Source organism: Mycteria americana, chromosome 2, assembly GCF_035582795.1.
Source record: "Mycteria americana isolate JAX WOST 10 ecotype Jacksonville Zoo and Gardens chromosome 2, USCA_MyAme_1.0, whole genome shotgun sequence".
Lineage (NCBI taxonomy): Eukaryota > Metazoa > Chordata > Aves > Ciconiiformes > Ciconiidae > Mycteria > Mycteria americana.
Window position 1 is genome coordinate 38,841,111 of NC_134366.1, and position 18,249 is coordinate 38,859,359.

The 18,249-nt window shown below is 41.4% G+C and overlaps 1 protein-coding gene across 11 annotated transcripts in view; it reads left to right on the forward strand.

Annotated features, from left to right (window-relative positions):
* CREB5 (cAMP responsive element binding protein 5) overlaps positions 1–18,249 on the forward strand; it is a 263,313-nt gene that overhangs the window by 47,226 nt on the left and 197,838 nt on the right. For 9 of the 11 annotated variants that reach the window (XM_075493075.1, XM_075493080.1, XM_075493078.1 and 6 more), the window contains one exon: positions 8,023–8,144. The exons of 1 other annotated variant lie outside the window; for it this stretch is intronic. In XM_075493075.1, coding sequence (XP_075349190.1) covers positions 8,023–8,144 — 122 coding nt within the window. Of the gene's footprint in view, positions 1–8,022; positions 8,145–15,035; positions 15,106–18,249 lie in introns of those variants that run through there. One more of the 11 variants, XM_075493083.1, reaches the window with a different exon arrangement.

The window sequence follows — 18,249 nt, forward strand, 5'->3', positions numbered from 1 at the left end:
TGTTGGGACTTCAGGTACCAGTGAGAAATCAGACAGAACTTGTCCCAGATAGAATTTATTTTCCTCTTACACTTGAAAATGCCATAGTGAACTAAGTTTAGAAAGGAACAGTACGAAGCACATTGAAGAATAGGGCTTGTAAAGTGCCTGCATGCCAGCTATGCCCGCAGAATCCTGTTTGCAAGCACGAGTGAGAAAATGCTGCTCTTGCACTTGGCCGTGTCCTCTGGCAGTGAAACTGCTCGAAGACATCTGTACTGTGGGCACAGTCACCCTGTGAAAGTTCTGGCTTTTGTTAGAACTTTCCGTTTGGCAAGACTTTTGCTTGAGGGCAGTTTCTAAGGAGTATATTCTGTCATCAGGAGTCCCCCGAGTAGAGTAGCTCCATTTATGTTTGGTAACTTCTGTGAGATAGCTGTCCTGCTCCTTCCAGTGGGTTGCTTTCCCAGGCAAAATGCTCTGACTGGCTTCCACCACTACCACCAGTAGTGGGGCCCCTAGACCTCCAGTTAGCCAACTAAGTAAACAGAAATGCAGAATTTTGTGGCCAGAAAGGCTCCAAGATTGCTTCTGAGGGACGTAGTCTTTGTGCTTTGTGTATGACTGTAGTAATGCAGGAGTAAAAAGCTGCACATGTTCTCAAAGATTGTGGCAAATGTGCCTGACCGTAATGGCCTGGCAACCTGGTGCTGCTGTGTATGATTTTTCTTTTTGTGTTCATTTGGTGGATTTGTTTGGCATTTTGCAGTCCTTAGTCTGGAAGCATCATAGATCATCTGCTCTCTGCAGGGAGACATTGAAAAATAGTTGTTTCATTACCCACCTAAACCCTGGGGAAATCTAAATACCTTAAAGTTTAAGATGTTTTATTCTTAGATTTCATAATGAAAAATTAATGATATATGGGGAAAAGAGACAGACTTTTCTCTTAGACATTTGTCTTCATGTCTTCCCTCTTGTTTTTTGCATTTTTGCTTATTTGGCTTTTTTTAAAAAAATTGTTTCTGTCATCAGTAGATTCAAAGAATTGCAGCAGCAATTGCCCTATAATAAGCCAGGTGCAGTGTTAGTGTGTGGTGGGGTTTTTTTTTCTCTTTTTATTAAGGTGCCTAGAAGTCAGACTTTCTCCTTTTTTCCAGTATATTGTATACTACTTTTTAATGTGTTGTATTTGAATCCATTCATTATTAGTAATTAGTCACGCAAAATAATGGGCTGTATGCTTGTAGGTAGCCATTAGAATTATCTACTTTGTTTCCAGAGATAGCTGATACCCAGTCTGGGGTCAGTGTAGTATCGGTAATATTTAACAAACATCAAGCATGTCTTCTATAAACTATTATTGGAGGTAGGCACTAAAACTGAGGGCCTGTTGGTCTTGTAGCAATACAACACCTTAGAAACTAAGCAAAATATTACTTGGGAAGTAGGAACTTGTTTCTTGTGTGAAATCTGTGCTGAGTTCTGAAATACCAATTTGTGAGAGGTAAAGTTATACATTGTTATGTAGGTGGGGTCAGTGTTTAATAAACAAGGTTCTGTGACCTGATGGAAATTATTGGTGCTATGCTGGTTTATCAGGTATGTCTAGCCAAGAGCTTCCTGGTTATCAACTAGCTCCACTATATTTGCTTAAATTTTTTTAAAATGCTGGCTGAAGAAGAACAAGTCTTATTAAATCCAGTGACTCCTGGACTAATTCAGAAACTCCAGGTACATACATACACTAACTAGCTTTAAGTTCTCTGACTGTATAAATAGAAGGGAAATTAGCTAAAGGCATTGCATGAAAATGCAACTGATCCTTTTATTGGATAATTTGACATTCATTTAAAAAGACAGAAAAAAGACTGTGATGTTATTTGTTCCTTTTTGTGTACGTATTTTATTTTTGTTAGAAAGCCTTGTTGTGAGTATGGATAGAGAGTCATTGATGGTTTCCATTTCCATCTTTCTTAGCCAAAAAAGAGCTGTTTGAGATCACACAGAATATCATGTGTAAGTTTTGCATGCTAGTCATCACTGCAGGAAACTTTATAGTTAGATTGACTACATAGATGTCATCTCTGCTGTTGTGCTAACTAAACATTGCATTGCTTTGAAACTCTGTAGTTTGTTGCGTGTCAAAGCTTTTGTTGTTTTAACACCGAAATATTAATGTCCGTGGGACAGATTGTTCCCTCCATGTAAGTACTGAAAGCGGTGTGGAACTGAACTTTGGGAGTTGGGGACACAGATTCCTGTGGTATCAGATTTGGGAAGGAGAGGAGTGACGCCTTACCATCGTTGGAGGAGGGGAAGTCCTTCTGAGAGTGCTGCTAGCAGATACAGGAGAAGCCAGGATTATCTATATAGAAACCTTGTTTCTTCTTAATTCTATTTACTGAAATCCAATCCTCTAGATTTTTGGCGGTAAAGCCCACTGTGGAGATAGAAACAGTCTCCTCTAGATGAAAAAGGGTATGTGCTAAAGGTAGTGCAAATGTGTTACTTTTCCCAGGTAATGCCCGTGTCAGTGAGGTAACTTACAGCATCCTCGATTGGCTTAAATTTTTTCTCCTTGTGGTTTACACAGGGAGGTTTATCTAGGCATGAATTTTGTGGAGTACAAAATGATGGATATAAGGAAAAATAATTTTGTTCGATTTCTCGTTCACTTCTGCGTCCTTTGCTTTACCAAATAATGAAATGAAAATTCTTCTAAAATTCAACTGGTCAGGTTCTGAGTGACCAAAAGGATTAAAGATATGTCGTACCCAGTATGGGTACCCCCACAGAAAGTCCAACCAGCGCTTTAAACAGTGAATCTTTAAGCAGTAAAGTTCTTGGGAGCCCTCGTCTGTGGGTCCCCGGGTGAGGGCAGTTCCACCAGGTATGACTGGGTGCACCTCTTCCTCCTCTTCTCTTCCATCACCTGCTTGAGGTGTCGTGACCTTGAGCTTCTTGGTGCACTTGGGAAGTAACCTGCCAAATCAATGAAGAAACCTTCTGGAATTTCTCAGGACATTCCTCTTCCCTTGTGGCTGCTTGATGGGCAGCCCTTCAAATTTCGGTGCTAGCGCTGTTACTCTGACTTTGTTATCATTGTGCGAAAGTATAACATGGGTAAGTATATAACTTCAACAGAGCCCACAGCTGAACAAGCCAGATGCCTGTTATTACTGCACATCAGACTAAACATTTTTTTTTTTTTAAAGAAAGATGAAGAATCAAGTTACACACTTTGGAGCTGTGCTGTTAGATATCTCTCACTGAATCTGATATCCCCCCCCCCCCCCCAAAAGCTTGTTTCACATAACTGTCCTTTGGTTCTCCAGCTTTTTTTAAACTGGTATCATGCTTTAAAGTTTTCATTCGTGCTTTGAGAGATGAAACTGTAGGATCCAAGGTAGTTTTACAAAATACATTCAAATAAACTCTGTATAGCAAGCTAATGTGGCATTTCCTGGGCTGTTGTTTTGAAAGCAGTATATTGAGACTGAGTGTCCTTTCTGACACTATTATTTAGGTAATTAGAAAAAAAAACCCAAACCAACCAATAACAGCAAAATTTGCATAGCCAAACATAATGCATATATGATGGAATCTCTTTACTGAAGACTTCAAATTTCCCATTGCCTTATAGCATATATTTTACAATTAGTCTGGAGAATCAGGCATCACTTGAGACTCTGAGGATGGGTTTTCAAAATGGTCAGCAGCAAAAATATATTCAGTATATCAGGTTCTGGTCAGAGTCTGATTGCTGAGTGCTTCTGAAATTTTCTCCTGTAAGACACAGTAGGTTGACTTGGGATCTGCACAGGTGAGACCATTTGATCTTGCTCTGGGGCTTTTATGTTGTCCACTTACATTTTTGAGGTTCATTTAAACTTAATGTTTCTTGCAGCCTTTCTGGCCATGATTGTGGCATCAGAAAGGCTGATTACTCACCTGAGTAATAGCCTGAACGAAGTATTTATTGCTTAGTTTCTAGCTTGACAGCTTCTGTGTTCAACCTGGTAGTGAAGGCGAGAGAGAAATAACTTTCTAACTAATTGTCAGATGACACAGGTTCACCTGTGAAGTGACAGTTGGCTAGAGGTAGATGCCTCAAAGCATAGTAAACTAGTTCTGGTAGCAGTTGGGGATGGAAGGATTTTACATGCTGAACAATGGGACCGGCTTGGGATGGCTGGTCAGTGTAATAGCCAGATACCTAGGGTTAACCCAGACAGACCTGTATCCCAAGCTGCCCAGTTCAAAATGCAGCTTGGGCCATTAAAGTCCTGGGTTGTGTGGCTAACAGCATGCACGCTGACAGCTTCCTATAGTAACGCGTGTCCTCAGCAGGAATGCTGAGAGTGGTAATAGCTCTGTCTGAGTTTTGGTCCAGATGGGTCTGGCACATCCAGTTGCTGAAGTACAACAAATCAGAGCCCTGTTCTCAGTGAGCCTGCAATAGTTCTGGGTGCTGGTGGTAGCAACAAAAGGTTTGTTTGTACCAACAGGGAACAGTGAGGTCAGGCATAAGCTGTTGGAACTATTAATGCATTTTTAAGTGCTGAGAATTAGGAATATTTTATTAATTCTGGGAGACCTGAATGGTTAACTTAAGCTAGGATCTCCTTTGTGATATCGTTCCCAATTAAAACACAAGGGCTTGCCTAATTTAGGTAAAAGGATTACTGCGGTGTTGAGAGTAACGTTTTCTACTAGTTTGCCCACCTCCTGAGGGAGAACTGTTGTTTTGCAGGGGCAAAATAGTTGGTTGCCTCAGGAGCAAAGAAAGCCCACTGGATGGGGTAGCTCTGAAGTCCTGAAACCAGCGGGTGCAGTGTATGTGCAATGTAACTACTGCACCATGCAAAGTCTCAACATTTTAAAGTCTGGATCTTTATCAGTTCTGCTCTCATACAAACACAGTCGTTTCGTGGAATTCTGGTTTCTATTAATGTTGAAGGATGAAGTAGTATAAGGTAGAAAGGCAGCTCTTGGTTTGCATCTGGCTGAATGGGCTTCCAGAAGGTCTGTGGATGGAGTTTAGGCTGCGTGGTTGGTGGTGTTCCCTGCTCCCCACTCCTGATTGGGAGGAGAGGGCTGTTGTCTGTTTTAATAAAGTCTTGTTCTGAATTTTTGCCAGTCCGATTCCTGGATTGTAGAAACTGCAGTAACTGTGTGGGGAGACTGAGGTAGTAATTAAGATCACTGTGTCAATATGCAGGTGGTGTAAATAGTGTCATTAATCTATCAATCAGCTTTGATGCTTAAGATAATAAATTAGTTAATTGGAAAGATCAACTGTAGGCAACACAACACACGTGATTATCTCAGACTGCTCGTGGTCCAGAAGATACACTTTCAGCATGTTGCAGAGAAAAGCCGATGAGGCCTTCGTGCATTTCAAGTAACATTCTTGCTCTGGGTTGCTTGTTTTCATTGTTAAAATGGATTTACTTCACTGAGAAAGCTTTTTTTTTTTGTCTTTCTAACATTCATGGAATAGATGCTGAACAGATCAGGAACTTCAGCTGCACGTGCCTGATCACCACCTTGTTACCCATTAAGTTGCCTCTGACCTGATGTAGCCTGTTGTAGTAATGCCTGATTTCTGGATCAGCTGTGTACCTTGATGAAAAATAACAAGACCTTATCTATGTTAGTATATTCTCTTCTGCCCTATCCCCCAAAGTCTGGGCTCAAGCAACTCTGAAAAAAACCCAGGATTTTTTATTTTAGTAACAGTGGTGCATCGACTTCTTTATGAAACCCTAGTTTCTCGTCTTGGTCATGAAATTGATACCTTGCTTATTTGAAATGGATATACCACTTCTGAAAAGAAAACGTTTTCTGTATTTGCCTCACATTCAAATACTAACGTGCCCTTTATGTCCAGGAAGCCTTGGCAACGATTATCTTTGTTTTTCTACAAAGCAATCGTGTTGTTCACTAAAGTAATATTTAATCCTTTTTGGAAAGAAAATCTGTTTCTCCTGCCTTTTAGTGCACTTCATTTCCGGTACAAATTCCAGTTCAAGGGCCAAAGACAACTCTGGTGTAAATCTACTGAGTTCAGTGAGGTTACCCTAGAGATTAGTTTGGCACTACTTGTTTAGGATATGGACCTGTAAAGTGCTGAGTGTCCTCAGCTCCCATCAATGTCAGCACCTCATTGACTCAGCTCCTTGTGCTGAGTTCTCGCAAGATTCTTGGAAAGTCTTATGTTTCTGACTCTGGTAATACAGTAGTTAGCTGTGAAAACTAATAGATAAATATGCGTGCATTCCCAAACACTTGAGTTTTGTTTCCTTTAAGCTCACAAGTATGATGCTCAAGCCAAAAGAAATAAAGCAGCATTTTAACATTAAGGACTTGCTTTTTATGTTACAGCAATATGTTGCATCAGAAATACGCATGCATGTGAGTGTGTTTGCCCTTAAATTACTTGAGAAGGTAAAGCCTGTAGGACCACACCTGATACAGGTGGAAATTGGCCTCAGTTGGTTTTATAATGGAAGAGGCTGATCCTCCCCCTTAGTTTCCAAGTGGAAACTGCGTTTGCTTTTGTATGCATTCCTTTTATGCTGCCTTTTGTTTAGGGGTGGTTGTGTGTTTCTATGCTGATCATGTGAAGTTCATTGTGTCTGGTAACTGTTCCCTGTGAGGGGGAAATAATTAGAACCTGACCCAGCTTAGCTAGGTGCAAGAAACCGAATTTTTCTTCCAGAACTCACTGAAATTAGAAGCTTTTTTCTGAGGTCAGAATTGGCCCAATATAGGCAACTAGGATTAGTATGACAGAGTTTTCATTCTTTAAAGAATGAATATCAAACAATAAGGTGGTTGTCAATGACTGCAGAAGATGATTTTTGAAGAGAGTGAGTCCAGTCTTTCCATACAATTCGGTACTACAAATCAGCTTGAGCTGGAATGGGGGCTTGGGAAGAAGAAACTAATGTGCAAGAGAGGATATTTTAATTTTTTTTTTTTAAATGTGTGTAAAGCTGATACTACCATATGGATTCTTCCCTGCTTTTGCTAATACAGTTCTGTATTGTAATTTTGGGGGGATGGGGAAGCTGAGGTGGAGTAGCTAAGAATTTGCCTCAGAATGAATGGAGCTGCCTCAGAGCTGACTTTTGAGGAGTCCTTGGTTCCCAAGTTTGGGCTTGATTTTTCACTTCCTAAAGAAAGACTAGGCAAGGTCATCACTGAAACAACTGAGTCCACAGGGCAATTGAGCTCATCTGTCTTGCAGGTTTTTGAAAAGAAGGCTGAAAACCTTGTACCTTCTTGAGTCCCTCCTGCCTGTGGCATTAAAGAGAATCCTGTCCTTTCCCAAATTATTTTTGAGAGGGCAAAAAATGCCTAGAGTTGAAGGCATGCATTAAAAATCTTTTGACTCCAAATCCTGTGGTTTATATGTATTATCAACACTTTTAGGTATAAAACACATAAGGACACTTCTTTGTGGTCAAAGTTTAACTTTTCACAGCTTTTCTTAATGTCATTTTGCTCTTTCTTCAAAAATTGTGTTAGAAGCAGAACTTCTTGCTGTGGCTAACTTCATGCCTGTTGCAAAGTATGTGTATGTTTGAGATGGTTTGCAAGCACCTGAAGGCATTAACTAGTGCGCATCTGCTGCGGTTACCCGCGTGCTGTGGTGTAAATGTGCGTTACCGGATGCACTGCACATGGTTTTGCATGCACATATTATTGGAGGTTTATAGACAGTTATAATGACCATTTGCACACGTTAAGAATACGCACTTGCGTTACGTGCCCTGTGAAGACCTGGCCTGTTGTCTTTCTGGTTGAATGGTGACTGCTGCCTGTTTTCGGACACCATTGGCAAGCACTCCCTGCCTGCAGTGCATAGTGTTGAAATTCAGTGCTGTGTGGTTTGCTTTTAATGATGGTGTGGTAGGGGTGAGAAGGCATGGAGAGGTTAGCTAGAACCTCTCTTTTCCTGGAAGACTATTTAATTGTCTCCCGCTCCTTTTAATATTAAATACCAACGATCATTTCTTGTCGTATTCTCAGATCAGACTCCTACACCAACACGCTTTCTGAAGAACTGTGAGGAAGTGGGCCTCTTCAACGACATCGATTGCTCCCTAGAGCACGAGTTTAGGAAGGCACAAGAAGAAGAGAACAACAAAAGGGTGAGCGTGAGCACACTGAACCCTTCTTCCCCTTTTGGTTCCTCGAAACGTTAAAGGACACTGTGTGAAAGCAGATTGAGCTCTACTACCTGGTGGTAACCTTTTGGTTAGAAACTAGGTGGCACTGTAAGTTGTGACATGCTTTTTAAACTATTGAAACAGTTGACAAAAATGAAAACCCCAAACCAACAAAAAACCAGCATTAAATTTCCAAAAGTGTGTAACTATGTTTGCCAGGGTTTGATTCCAAGTCTCTGCTTTTAAGTAAACTATAACACAAACCACACACCTCTTGAGGGAGAGGCTCGGGAAAATTATATCGTCTTTAAAGTGAGGATTGCAAACTTGCTCAAATACATGACATGGAAATGTGGGTTATGAAGGGGCATTTACTTAAAAAAAGAAAAAAAAAAAAGTTTTGCTCTTTCCTCCGCAACATGATGGGCCCCTGGATTTATTTGTCATCGTTACCAGCTTTATCGTGTTTCTGTATTTCTCATAAAGTATTTATGTTGAAGGGGGAAACTTTAACTTGTAATACCTAGTAGATAACGTATCCCATTTCCAATTAGTATTCTTTTAGTCTCAGTATTTGTAAATTTTGGTTGAATTATATAGGCCACTTTGTATGGGGTTAAGTGTACTCCTGTGCCCAAAGGTTGTTAGAGTGCTTTGAGGGATCCTAAAGAGCTGTTAAAATTTTCAAGGAATTGTAAAAGAGCTTAATGCGCTACAGAAGCCAGCAAGAGGTAATGCATGAAATTTTAGCTTTTCAAATAAGATCCAAAGTTCTGGTTGCTTTCGAGAACTAAAACACATGAGTAATTTGGGGCTTCCTCCAGGAGCGTATTGCTCCCTGCAGCCCTCCAACAAGCTGCCCAATGCCTCCCCTTCACAACGTTCCCTTTCGTGCCTCTGTTCTTCCCTCTCCCATTTCTGCAGCTCTTCAAAATTTGGGTAGTGTGTTCCCTGCCCTAGGAGTTCCCCAGTTATTGAACACTGTGTTATTTGGCTTAGTTCTCACGGTAATCCCTATTTGCCTAATTTGAACATTAACCGGGACCGTAGACTAAAAGTAGGAAAAGGCAGCCACGAAGCAGCTACGGTGCTAAAGCCAGAGGGCCCTTCTCCTTAGCTTGCCTCAGCATTATTTTGCCTTTCAGAGCGTCTGTGCCTCCAATTGCAAGGGCTTCCTCTATAGGCACTCTTTCGTATAGCTGCTGTATTGTGTCATTTGCTTTGCCTGTCCGTGATTGCTGTCCAACTCAAAGGCATACACGTGAGGTGTATGTGCGCTGCTGGGGCTCGTGAAATCTGGAGGTATCAGTGTTTAGGGGTCTTGAGGTCTGCAAAGTAAAGGCCCAAGCGGGCTTTTTGGAAAAAAAGAAGTAAAGCTGATTGCTGAGGGGCAGAACGGGAGGCGAGGCTTGTAGAAAGAAGATGGGAAGGGAGTCTAGGAGTGGTTTGGTTTTGGCTTATAGGGAAGGGAGTCTAGGGATGGTTTATTTGTGGCTCATAAGGAAAGAGACTGGGACAGAGGTGGAGAGGAGAGAGGCTGCGGAATGGTATGCTGAGCAAGGAAAAAGAGTGTCCAAATGTGAGAGAGTCCAAGTTTTGGTCAAGGATTGGGAAAATAGCCCAGACTGACCCTCACAGCTTTGTGTGCAGGATGAATGCTAGGAAACAGCCACGTAATGAGAGAAATGTGTCTAATTTTAGATTTAACTTGTTAAAACTTTGTGTCTTATGTGCTGCAGAGGGGAGTCTTAGCCAGAATCAAGGAGAACATTTCTGTACATTCCTACTTCTTTGCAAATCAGAGGATTCCTAAGCGGTTCTTTCTTGCACGGTGTTTATTTTGCAGGAGTAGGAGATGAGGAGAAATCTACTGATGTGGACTTCTGTGCAGCTAGCCACAGATTGAAACGCTTGATGTTGCAGAGTCCATTTCAGCTTACAAGGGGTAGCTGCACAATCTGATTAAAACCTAGACAAGGGCATCAAGTTACCTGATAATTCCAGTTGTTTAACGGCCAGCCTCTGGGAGTCTTATTCTGCCCTCCTCCTACCAACCCCTGCAGCTGCCATTGGTGATCTCCAGGGAGCAAATGAGTGATGGCGGGGAGGGAAATCATTAAAAAAAAAAAAAAAAAAAAAGGAGGGGGTGGGGGGGGAAAAAGGCAAAAGTCCCACTAGCTAGCTAACCTGTAACATTTGCTCTGTGTTTCCAATTAGTCTGCTGTATGTTCATTCTTACATTACCGACTGACTGTCAGATAGGAATCTGAAGCGGGCCCCAGTAGGGCTTTACGCAAATGCAAGAGACAAAGGCCACGACAGAAAGAGACTCCTCGGGCTGCAGCTATCGCTAACGAAATGCTTCTAACAGCGTGTCCCTGGAATATGAGCGCAATGTAGCGTTGTCCTAATGGACCTACCAACACTTGGAGACTAAGCCTAGCTGCATGGAAATCTTACTCATGGCTCAGACAAGTCTTCCAAAAATATTTTTGGTCATGCTAATTTCTCTGGACTCTGAAAGAAATAGTTTTGTTTATTTTAGTATATCACTGTGGCTTAGCACACAGCTTGACACTGAAATCTTGTAAGAGAAAAACACTTTGGTGTTTTTTTTTTCCTCCTTTAGAGTCATCATTTGAAAACTCAAAGAATAAAGTCCAATTAGCTGCATTCTTTCTTTTCTTTTTTTTTTTTTTTTTCTTTCTGAGTGGGAGCCCATGGATAATCCATGAGAATTTCTTATGATTAAGCCGGTTATGTGGACTGGTGACATTCCAAATTAGCTGTGAAGTGCTGAGTGCACGGTTTTAGGAACACCGTGTGTACACTTTTTGGAAAGGTAGTATTGAGGGGAAAGCACTTGCGTTAATATCCCAGCTCTTTATCCAGGAACAAATCTCTTGCTATCTTTCTGCCATAGTTGCTCATGTGTAAAGTGGGACTAATGTCTCTTTCTGCCTCCCGTACTTGATATATCTTATGATTGTAAGCTCATCGCTTAAAATATACGTGCGTTAGCCTTTGCTTGGGGACTGACTGGACTCAAGTAATAATAATGATGATGACCTCCAGGACCTGAACTGAAATAAGAAAACTACAGTTATAAATGGAAGTGAAATTGCCCGTTTGTTTTGGCTCCTCTGTTGCTTATACCATCAAATATTAGCTGGAAGTCCCTGCCTGCGGAAGGCCTGCTGCCTAAATGCAAGGGATGCTATAGATCAGCCATAAGCATATTGATAAGCATATGAGAAAGAGGTTCTTTGCATCCTCTTGACGGCACTCTTCCTGACACAAGCATCCTACCTGTCAAATTCATAAAAATTACCCCAGGTAAAAGCATACCTATGCTATATTTCTACTTGCAAGAGGGTATTAAAGGTCTTAGGAGCTTGAGGCAGGCAGCAATTGACAGCTCAGCCCCATACAAGACTTGCAACTCAAATCCACGAGGCAGGTAGTGCTGGTAGATCAGATGACCATCTTAGCCTACTGGCTGCAGGTTTAGCTGCTCGGAGCGTTAAGTATCCAAAGCATTTGTAATGGGTTATACTTGCAAACATGTGACCTTTGCTGCTACTGGATAGACCCTGCTGTCGCATCTTGTTTTGAGCATTAAGGTTGGGTCTGAGGGAATAATGTCAAAGACGGGAAGAGTCAGGATCTGTTTCTGAACAACTAATTGCGCCTGCTTCATTAAAATGCACCTTCTCTGACCTCCCTGCATGAAATGAGAAAGAGTGGAAATATGCTCAGTGTAGCATGTAGAGTACTACATCAAGTAGTATTTAGAAATAGTGAGCTGAATATTTTCAACATGAGGGTATTTTTAAAATAATATTCTGCTTATGCTAGAATTTGGGTGCATCGCTTCCTAAGGCTTATCCTGCAATTTTAAAATCTTCTAACCAGTGCTCGGTGCTGCAAGATAATACGTAAACTGTGCAAATGAGGCAGGGAAACAGCTATTCTCAACTATGGCTTGATTTTAATGTGGGTTGTTCAGTGGCAGTTCAGGAAGCTCATAGCCAGCAAGTCCTCTACGTGGCTTAATATTCCTGTTCTAAGCATACTATCCCACTGCAGGCACCTCGCTGCTAGAAAAGCATCAGCAAATTGAAGTAGTCCAGTGAAGGGGGGAAAAAAAAAACCCACCAAAAAACAAATACAGAGCATTTGGTGGTTGAATAGGCTCAGTCTACAGAATGATTAAAAAATCTGAATATTCAGTTTAGTTGTGTTAAGCAAGGGATGGTGCTACAGTCTGATGCATATTTGAAAGGCATAAAGTTGGTTTGTACCTTCTAAGTTCTCCTTCTACCTTGTCTATACCAGGATAGATTTCTGTCTATCAGCATAAGAAGGTAAATTAAAAAATGCACTTGTCTAATTTATACCACCTCACCATTTCATGCTGAACTCAGTGACTCTCTGATCTCCAGCAGAGAATTCTTGCAAATATTTTCTGAATATCATAGCTCTGTGCTGTAGTCTATGAGTATGGGGAGGATGATCTAATTCAAGGCAAGCTGGAAATGACAGAGTATGTCTTTTGAGCAGGTGTAGTTTAGTCATTTCCACACCTTATTTAAATTTTGTGGAATGTGTACCTGGCCTACAGGTTTTCTTCTCTGTCCTCTAAAAAGTATGCAGACATAAAAAACATGATGGGTTTTGCTTGATTTAAGTATTTTTTTAAAGGGAACCTCTTACATTGCAACAAGGAGATAAAAAGTAAATACCAAATCAGTAGCTCTAAATTTGATGGAGTAAGAATGTCTAATAAGCATTTCTTGTGTTGCACAGACTTGGTGGGGTTTGCTGCTGTTTTCCTTTTCTGGAAGCTAATTTTAATTTAAGGACCAAACCAACCAAAAAGGGGCCTGATCCTGTTTGCTTGTATCAATGGTGGGAGAAGCAGGCCCTGGGAGACATGCTCCTCATTTGCAGCAGATGCCATGTTGAAATCTTCTGACTTTCCCAGTAGGATAAGCTGCAAGAGCTGTGTTGGCTGGATATAAGAAAACACTTCATATCTTGTTTTAATCTGGTCCATCATTCCATTAAAGCAGAAAGTTCACTTCTACATTTAATCATTGATGACACAGTAGCTGAAACTAGCAGCGCAGTAAATGGCACCCCTTAGGCAGGAAAGGGTGATATTAAAATAATATGGTACCCATATAAGACAAGAAAAAATATCTGTATGTTGATAAAGCATGTTGTATAAGTGTTTGGGTCTGAGAGGCCTATATTGATGTGTCTAGTAATGTTGGCAATGCAATGCGTTGGTGAAAGAGAAGAACAGGGATGGGAGGTTCATTATGGTGGTTGGCTTGGCTGATGGACTACAAATTCAACACTGGCCATTTATGAAAAACAGCTACCCTCACTCACCTGACTCTTTCCCCCTCACATAATTAATGAGCAGTACAGAGCCTTGTTTCAAGAATACGTATACGTTTTTTGTCCAGTTTTCTAGTAATGCAGGACAGGAGACCTGCTGATTCATTTCCTTTTAAACATGGTCTTGTGGGAGGTGGTGTCAATGCTGCAGCGCGTGGGTGCAGAACAGTATGACTTCTGAGTGTGTGCCCTGCCTCTGCAGCAATCACATTAGCTCCAGTTTTCTCTTGTAAATACTCTGAAACCCCAGTGGGGTTGTTGAGAAGAATAGTGTGCTGGTAGACATTTCAGAGGCAAGTGCTCCGAAACAGCTGAATTTCACTTGTGAAGTAATACAAACCAACAAACTCATAAGCCTGTTCCTGGAACACTTTTGACTCATTGACTGACAGTCTGTACAGCGGAAGAAACAAAGACCTATGTTTAAATGCTTACCATTTTGATTTTTTTTTAAGTTACGCAATCATACATACACATACATACATTCTCCCTGCATTTGTCTAAACACGATGTAAGAATGTCCGTATTTTTTCAAGTCAGAGGTCCCTCTGACTTCTTACTCTCCCACTGAGATTGAGTATCTTACATGGTGAGTATGTTACAGCAGATGCAAAATAAGACTAGGAATGATTTATGTTAATATAGTGCTTAAAGGCCAGGGTACCGTTGTTGTAGGTATTGTAATAACTTCAAGCTGTTACTTAATCAATCAGTTAAGCTGTTGTCGAGGTGATAATTTAAAACTCTTAAGTTCAAAGTCCAAAATATCATGCCACATTCAAAGATTTCAGTATAATAGTTCCTATACTCTAAATACAACATCTGTATGTGTGAAGATGTGAGCATCCTCACGGCATAGCATCTCTTCTGGGTGATGCATTGAAGTACTGTAAAGATACATTATAACTCTGTATCAGAGTTTTTCCAATGTGTTATTCTAGGTTTTCGTGCGCATTAATTGCATCGGGTTATTGATCTGCTTTATGCGTTCACTGTTGGTTTATAAAACCCCCTTTTTCTTAATAATTAACTTTTGCAGCATTCCTATGGAGAAGGGAAATGCTTTGTCTCTTATTTTCTAAGGAAAAACAGATTCCAGAGGACGTTGTTTTCCAAAGCTCCTTCGTAGTGAGACACCAAGCTCTTGAAGGAATCGCAGACGCGGAGTGAGAATTGCAGGGGAGCTGGGTCCTCTCCGCTGTTCTGCCAAGCAAGCGGATTTCTGTCTCTGTTGGTTCCTAAATATCTTTAGCAGTGTGGCCCCAAAAGATTGATAGACATCTTCAAAGGCATTTTGGTGCCTTGCTCTCACTGAAATAAAGCAGGAGCGAATCAGTGAGCTACCAGAAAGGATCTGGGCTCAAGTGACGTGCTAAAAATTGCACAGGAAGTCTGTGGCAGAGCCTCGGATTGATTCCATATCTCCTCGATCTCAGCATAGGGCATCCCACAAACCATGTGCGTTAAAGATTTATCAGCTGTTGTTCAGTGTTGCTAAAGACAGGAAGACTGCTCTCCTCCTCTCTCCAGATGGGTAGGCTTGCTGTATTTTAACTGCTTTTCTTAACTTGCGGAGCTTTCATGGTAGACATGGCGTGGTACGTTATATTTTATATGGCAATTCTGCAGTTGGCACTTTAGTCCCCTGACTTTGTGAGTCCTGTTTCGAGTGTCTATCTATGTCCAGGCACTTATTCCGGGCGCTTACTTACCACACTGAACTGTGTTACAAAAGGGACGCTTTCTGCGTAATGGTGCAGAAAAGCTGTCAAGAAAACAGTGTTCATAACATGACCTTGCAAAAATATTCAGAGGAATAGGCTTTAACTTACGCTCATTGCTGCCTTTACAACATCTTATCTTCTGCTGGCAAGCAGGTCTGTCTTATCTTCTTCTCTAGCAATGGACTGTGTTTGAATGGATTTATGGATTTAGATCCTTGTACTCTGAGAGAAGACCTGAATGTTTTTCCAGCAGTAAGTGCCTATATCATGCAGAAAGGCAATTCTTGAGGGCATACGTTTTTGATTGAGCTAAACCTCCCTAACCATAATCCTTCCATGTTCTTCTGAATTCCAGCTGATGAATCACCCTGCAGAGCTCAGTCAGGACAGTCCACTTTCCTTCTGCTTCTTATTTTCTCTGTCCCAAAGAAGTTGAGTCACCCTCTTGTAATGTTTGGGTTTTTGTTCTGTCTTGTATATTTTGGCTACCCCCAAAAAAAGAGGCCTGCCTGATTTCATTCTGACATTTCTTTCACAACAACATGGCATAGTTGTGCATTTTGCCTTGGTCTTCCTATGAATGTTTTTAATGGCACAGCTTTCTTGTTACCAGTTCAGATTTCAGCAGCATGGACCGGATGGCACATGATGAAGGGATAAACCTTCCTTGTAGTGGCATTTTTATAAGTCTATGTCTTAGGTAAAGCCCTAAATCTTGGCAATCTCTTTAGAGCATACGCTCTGCTATTAAACACGAGCTCTTTGCTCCCCAGAGTGGACTGCAGCCTATATGGTTGGGTAGGTAATAAGATACTGCTGATGTATTTCAGAGCAAGGTGCACTTTTACTTTATTTATGAAGATAGACATGCTGGTCGAGGGCTTAATCACAGCTGATAAATCATTTTAAGAAAGCCTATTAGAACCATATGCTGATTCTTTGTATTAATATGGTGTGTCTGTTTCTAGTCTAATAAGGCAGGGTCTCTTCCCCCTCTCCCTTCCCCGTGCCTGGTGCGCAAACTATTTATCTGTTTAAGTGATATCGCTTGCTTGGGGGCATTTCCCTTTTTAAGGGGTATCGTTAATAAAGCAAGGTGAACAGAGGAGAGGGGGATTCTCGCTCTCCAGAGCGAGCGAAGCTGCGTGTTTGCGGTCACCTTTGTTGAGATGGAATTGCAGAGCAAAGGTCCAAAAGCTGAGACGAGGAAACCTATCGGTTAAAGACTGGAGAACCACGGCATGGCCTTCACGGCAGCATAAGGTTGTCATTTTGGCCCAGGTGGTTACAATCCCGGAGCCCGAGAGCCGTGAGGGAGTGGGTATGCTGACATTTCGGTTACCTCACCTTTCCCTCACTCGGAGAGGGCTGCTGCGGGAACAGGTTCCACGGCCATCTAATGAGATCCACATTGGTGAAGTTATTCTGTGCCAAGTCCTATTTATCATTAATTGGTGGGTTCGCTTGCAGATCTTTCGTATTATTTGCTGATTATACCCCTACACGTTTTATTATCTTGCCAAAATTCAAATGCTAATAATTTCTTGATTTATTGTTTGTTTATAAGTCTGTCTACTGCCTAAATGGACGTAGTTAGAAGATTTCAAAACAGCAACAGCTCTTTTGCTGACTGGGTTTCTTTCACATTTTGCACATGGCAGTCGTCTATTTATAAATGTCCGTAGGGACTCCTAAACCTTTACAGTTGGGTTCCTCCCACCACTTCAGCCCCTTTTCTCCCTTGCTCCCCCAAGGCAAGTCTTGTTTTTTTGGCATAAAGACAATGATGGTGATTGTTATGTGGAGAAAATGTCCACAAGCTATGAACCGTGGGTAAGGATTTTTAATTTGTACCTCAAGCAAAATAAATTGGAAATTAGAGACATCCAGGAGAGTAAGGGTATTTTGACCATAAGGTAGGAGATCCTGATCTGAGTTGCTGGTATTCTTTAGTCTTACAAAATATGAAACCGAAAAACTGAAAACTTGCTTTGCGCCAGTTGTGTGCGCTCGGTAGCATGACCCGTTTCCAGTACTGTACGAAATTACTGTATTTCTAAAAGCCCCCAAACTTGACTGTTAAATCTGAAGTACTTCGGAGTAACAAAAGGAATAGTGGAGCAGAGAAAGAAGCCAGAACAACTGAGCACGTGCCATGGCAGTTAATGAATGCTGCAGTTGGATGTATGGCCTCATACATCTCTGGGGCAGACTTTAATGGAATTTAAATTTTTAGCCTATTACAACTAGGCAAAGATCTGAAGGGAGCAAAGCCTTTGCTCAGAGACTAGAAGAAAAAAAAACCTGTGGTCATGAAGTGATGTGAAGTATCTGGGTACTTGTTGATGTCCTGATAATATGTAAAAATAGGGCCTTTTAAAAACCATACGGGGGAGCAAAAAAAAAAAAAGTACATTTTAACTGTTTCCTTATTGTAGTTTCTCCCTCACGTGCTTCTCTACAGAAGTTGCCAATTCCACTCGTATCAAATAAATATCAGCTTGCTTTCTTCCCTGAAATGTGAGTAAACTGTGTGTGGCTCGGTCTGGTCCCTGGGAAGGGAAGAGACCTTGGTTTGCCATGTGAACGTACATGTCAAAGTGCAGCTCTGCCAGCCAGTCTGGGGCTGGGTGGGGAGAGACACGGGGAGAATGAACTCAGTGTTACAAACCGTCTCTTTAGAATTTCTACAACCTATTAGTCACAGCAAGCTGCCCTTATTGATTTTCGTAAGAGAGGTCACTTTTAATCCTCTGAAGTGGAGAGAGCTGCATGCACTCTCCGTAGCATGACATTAAAATTGACACAGCTCTGCATCAGTTCTATGAAAATGCCCTAAACCTAGATGGATTATTGCCTCGCCTTTCAATGGATACAAGCTGCTAACCAGAGCACGCTAACCTAGATTAGGTGTAAAAGCTTCAAAGTACTTGATAAGGAAAGCACAGCCCAAA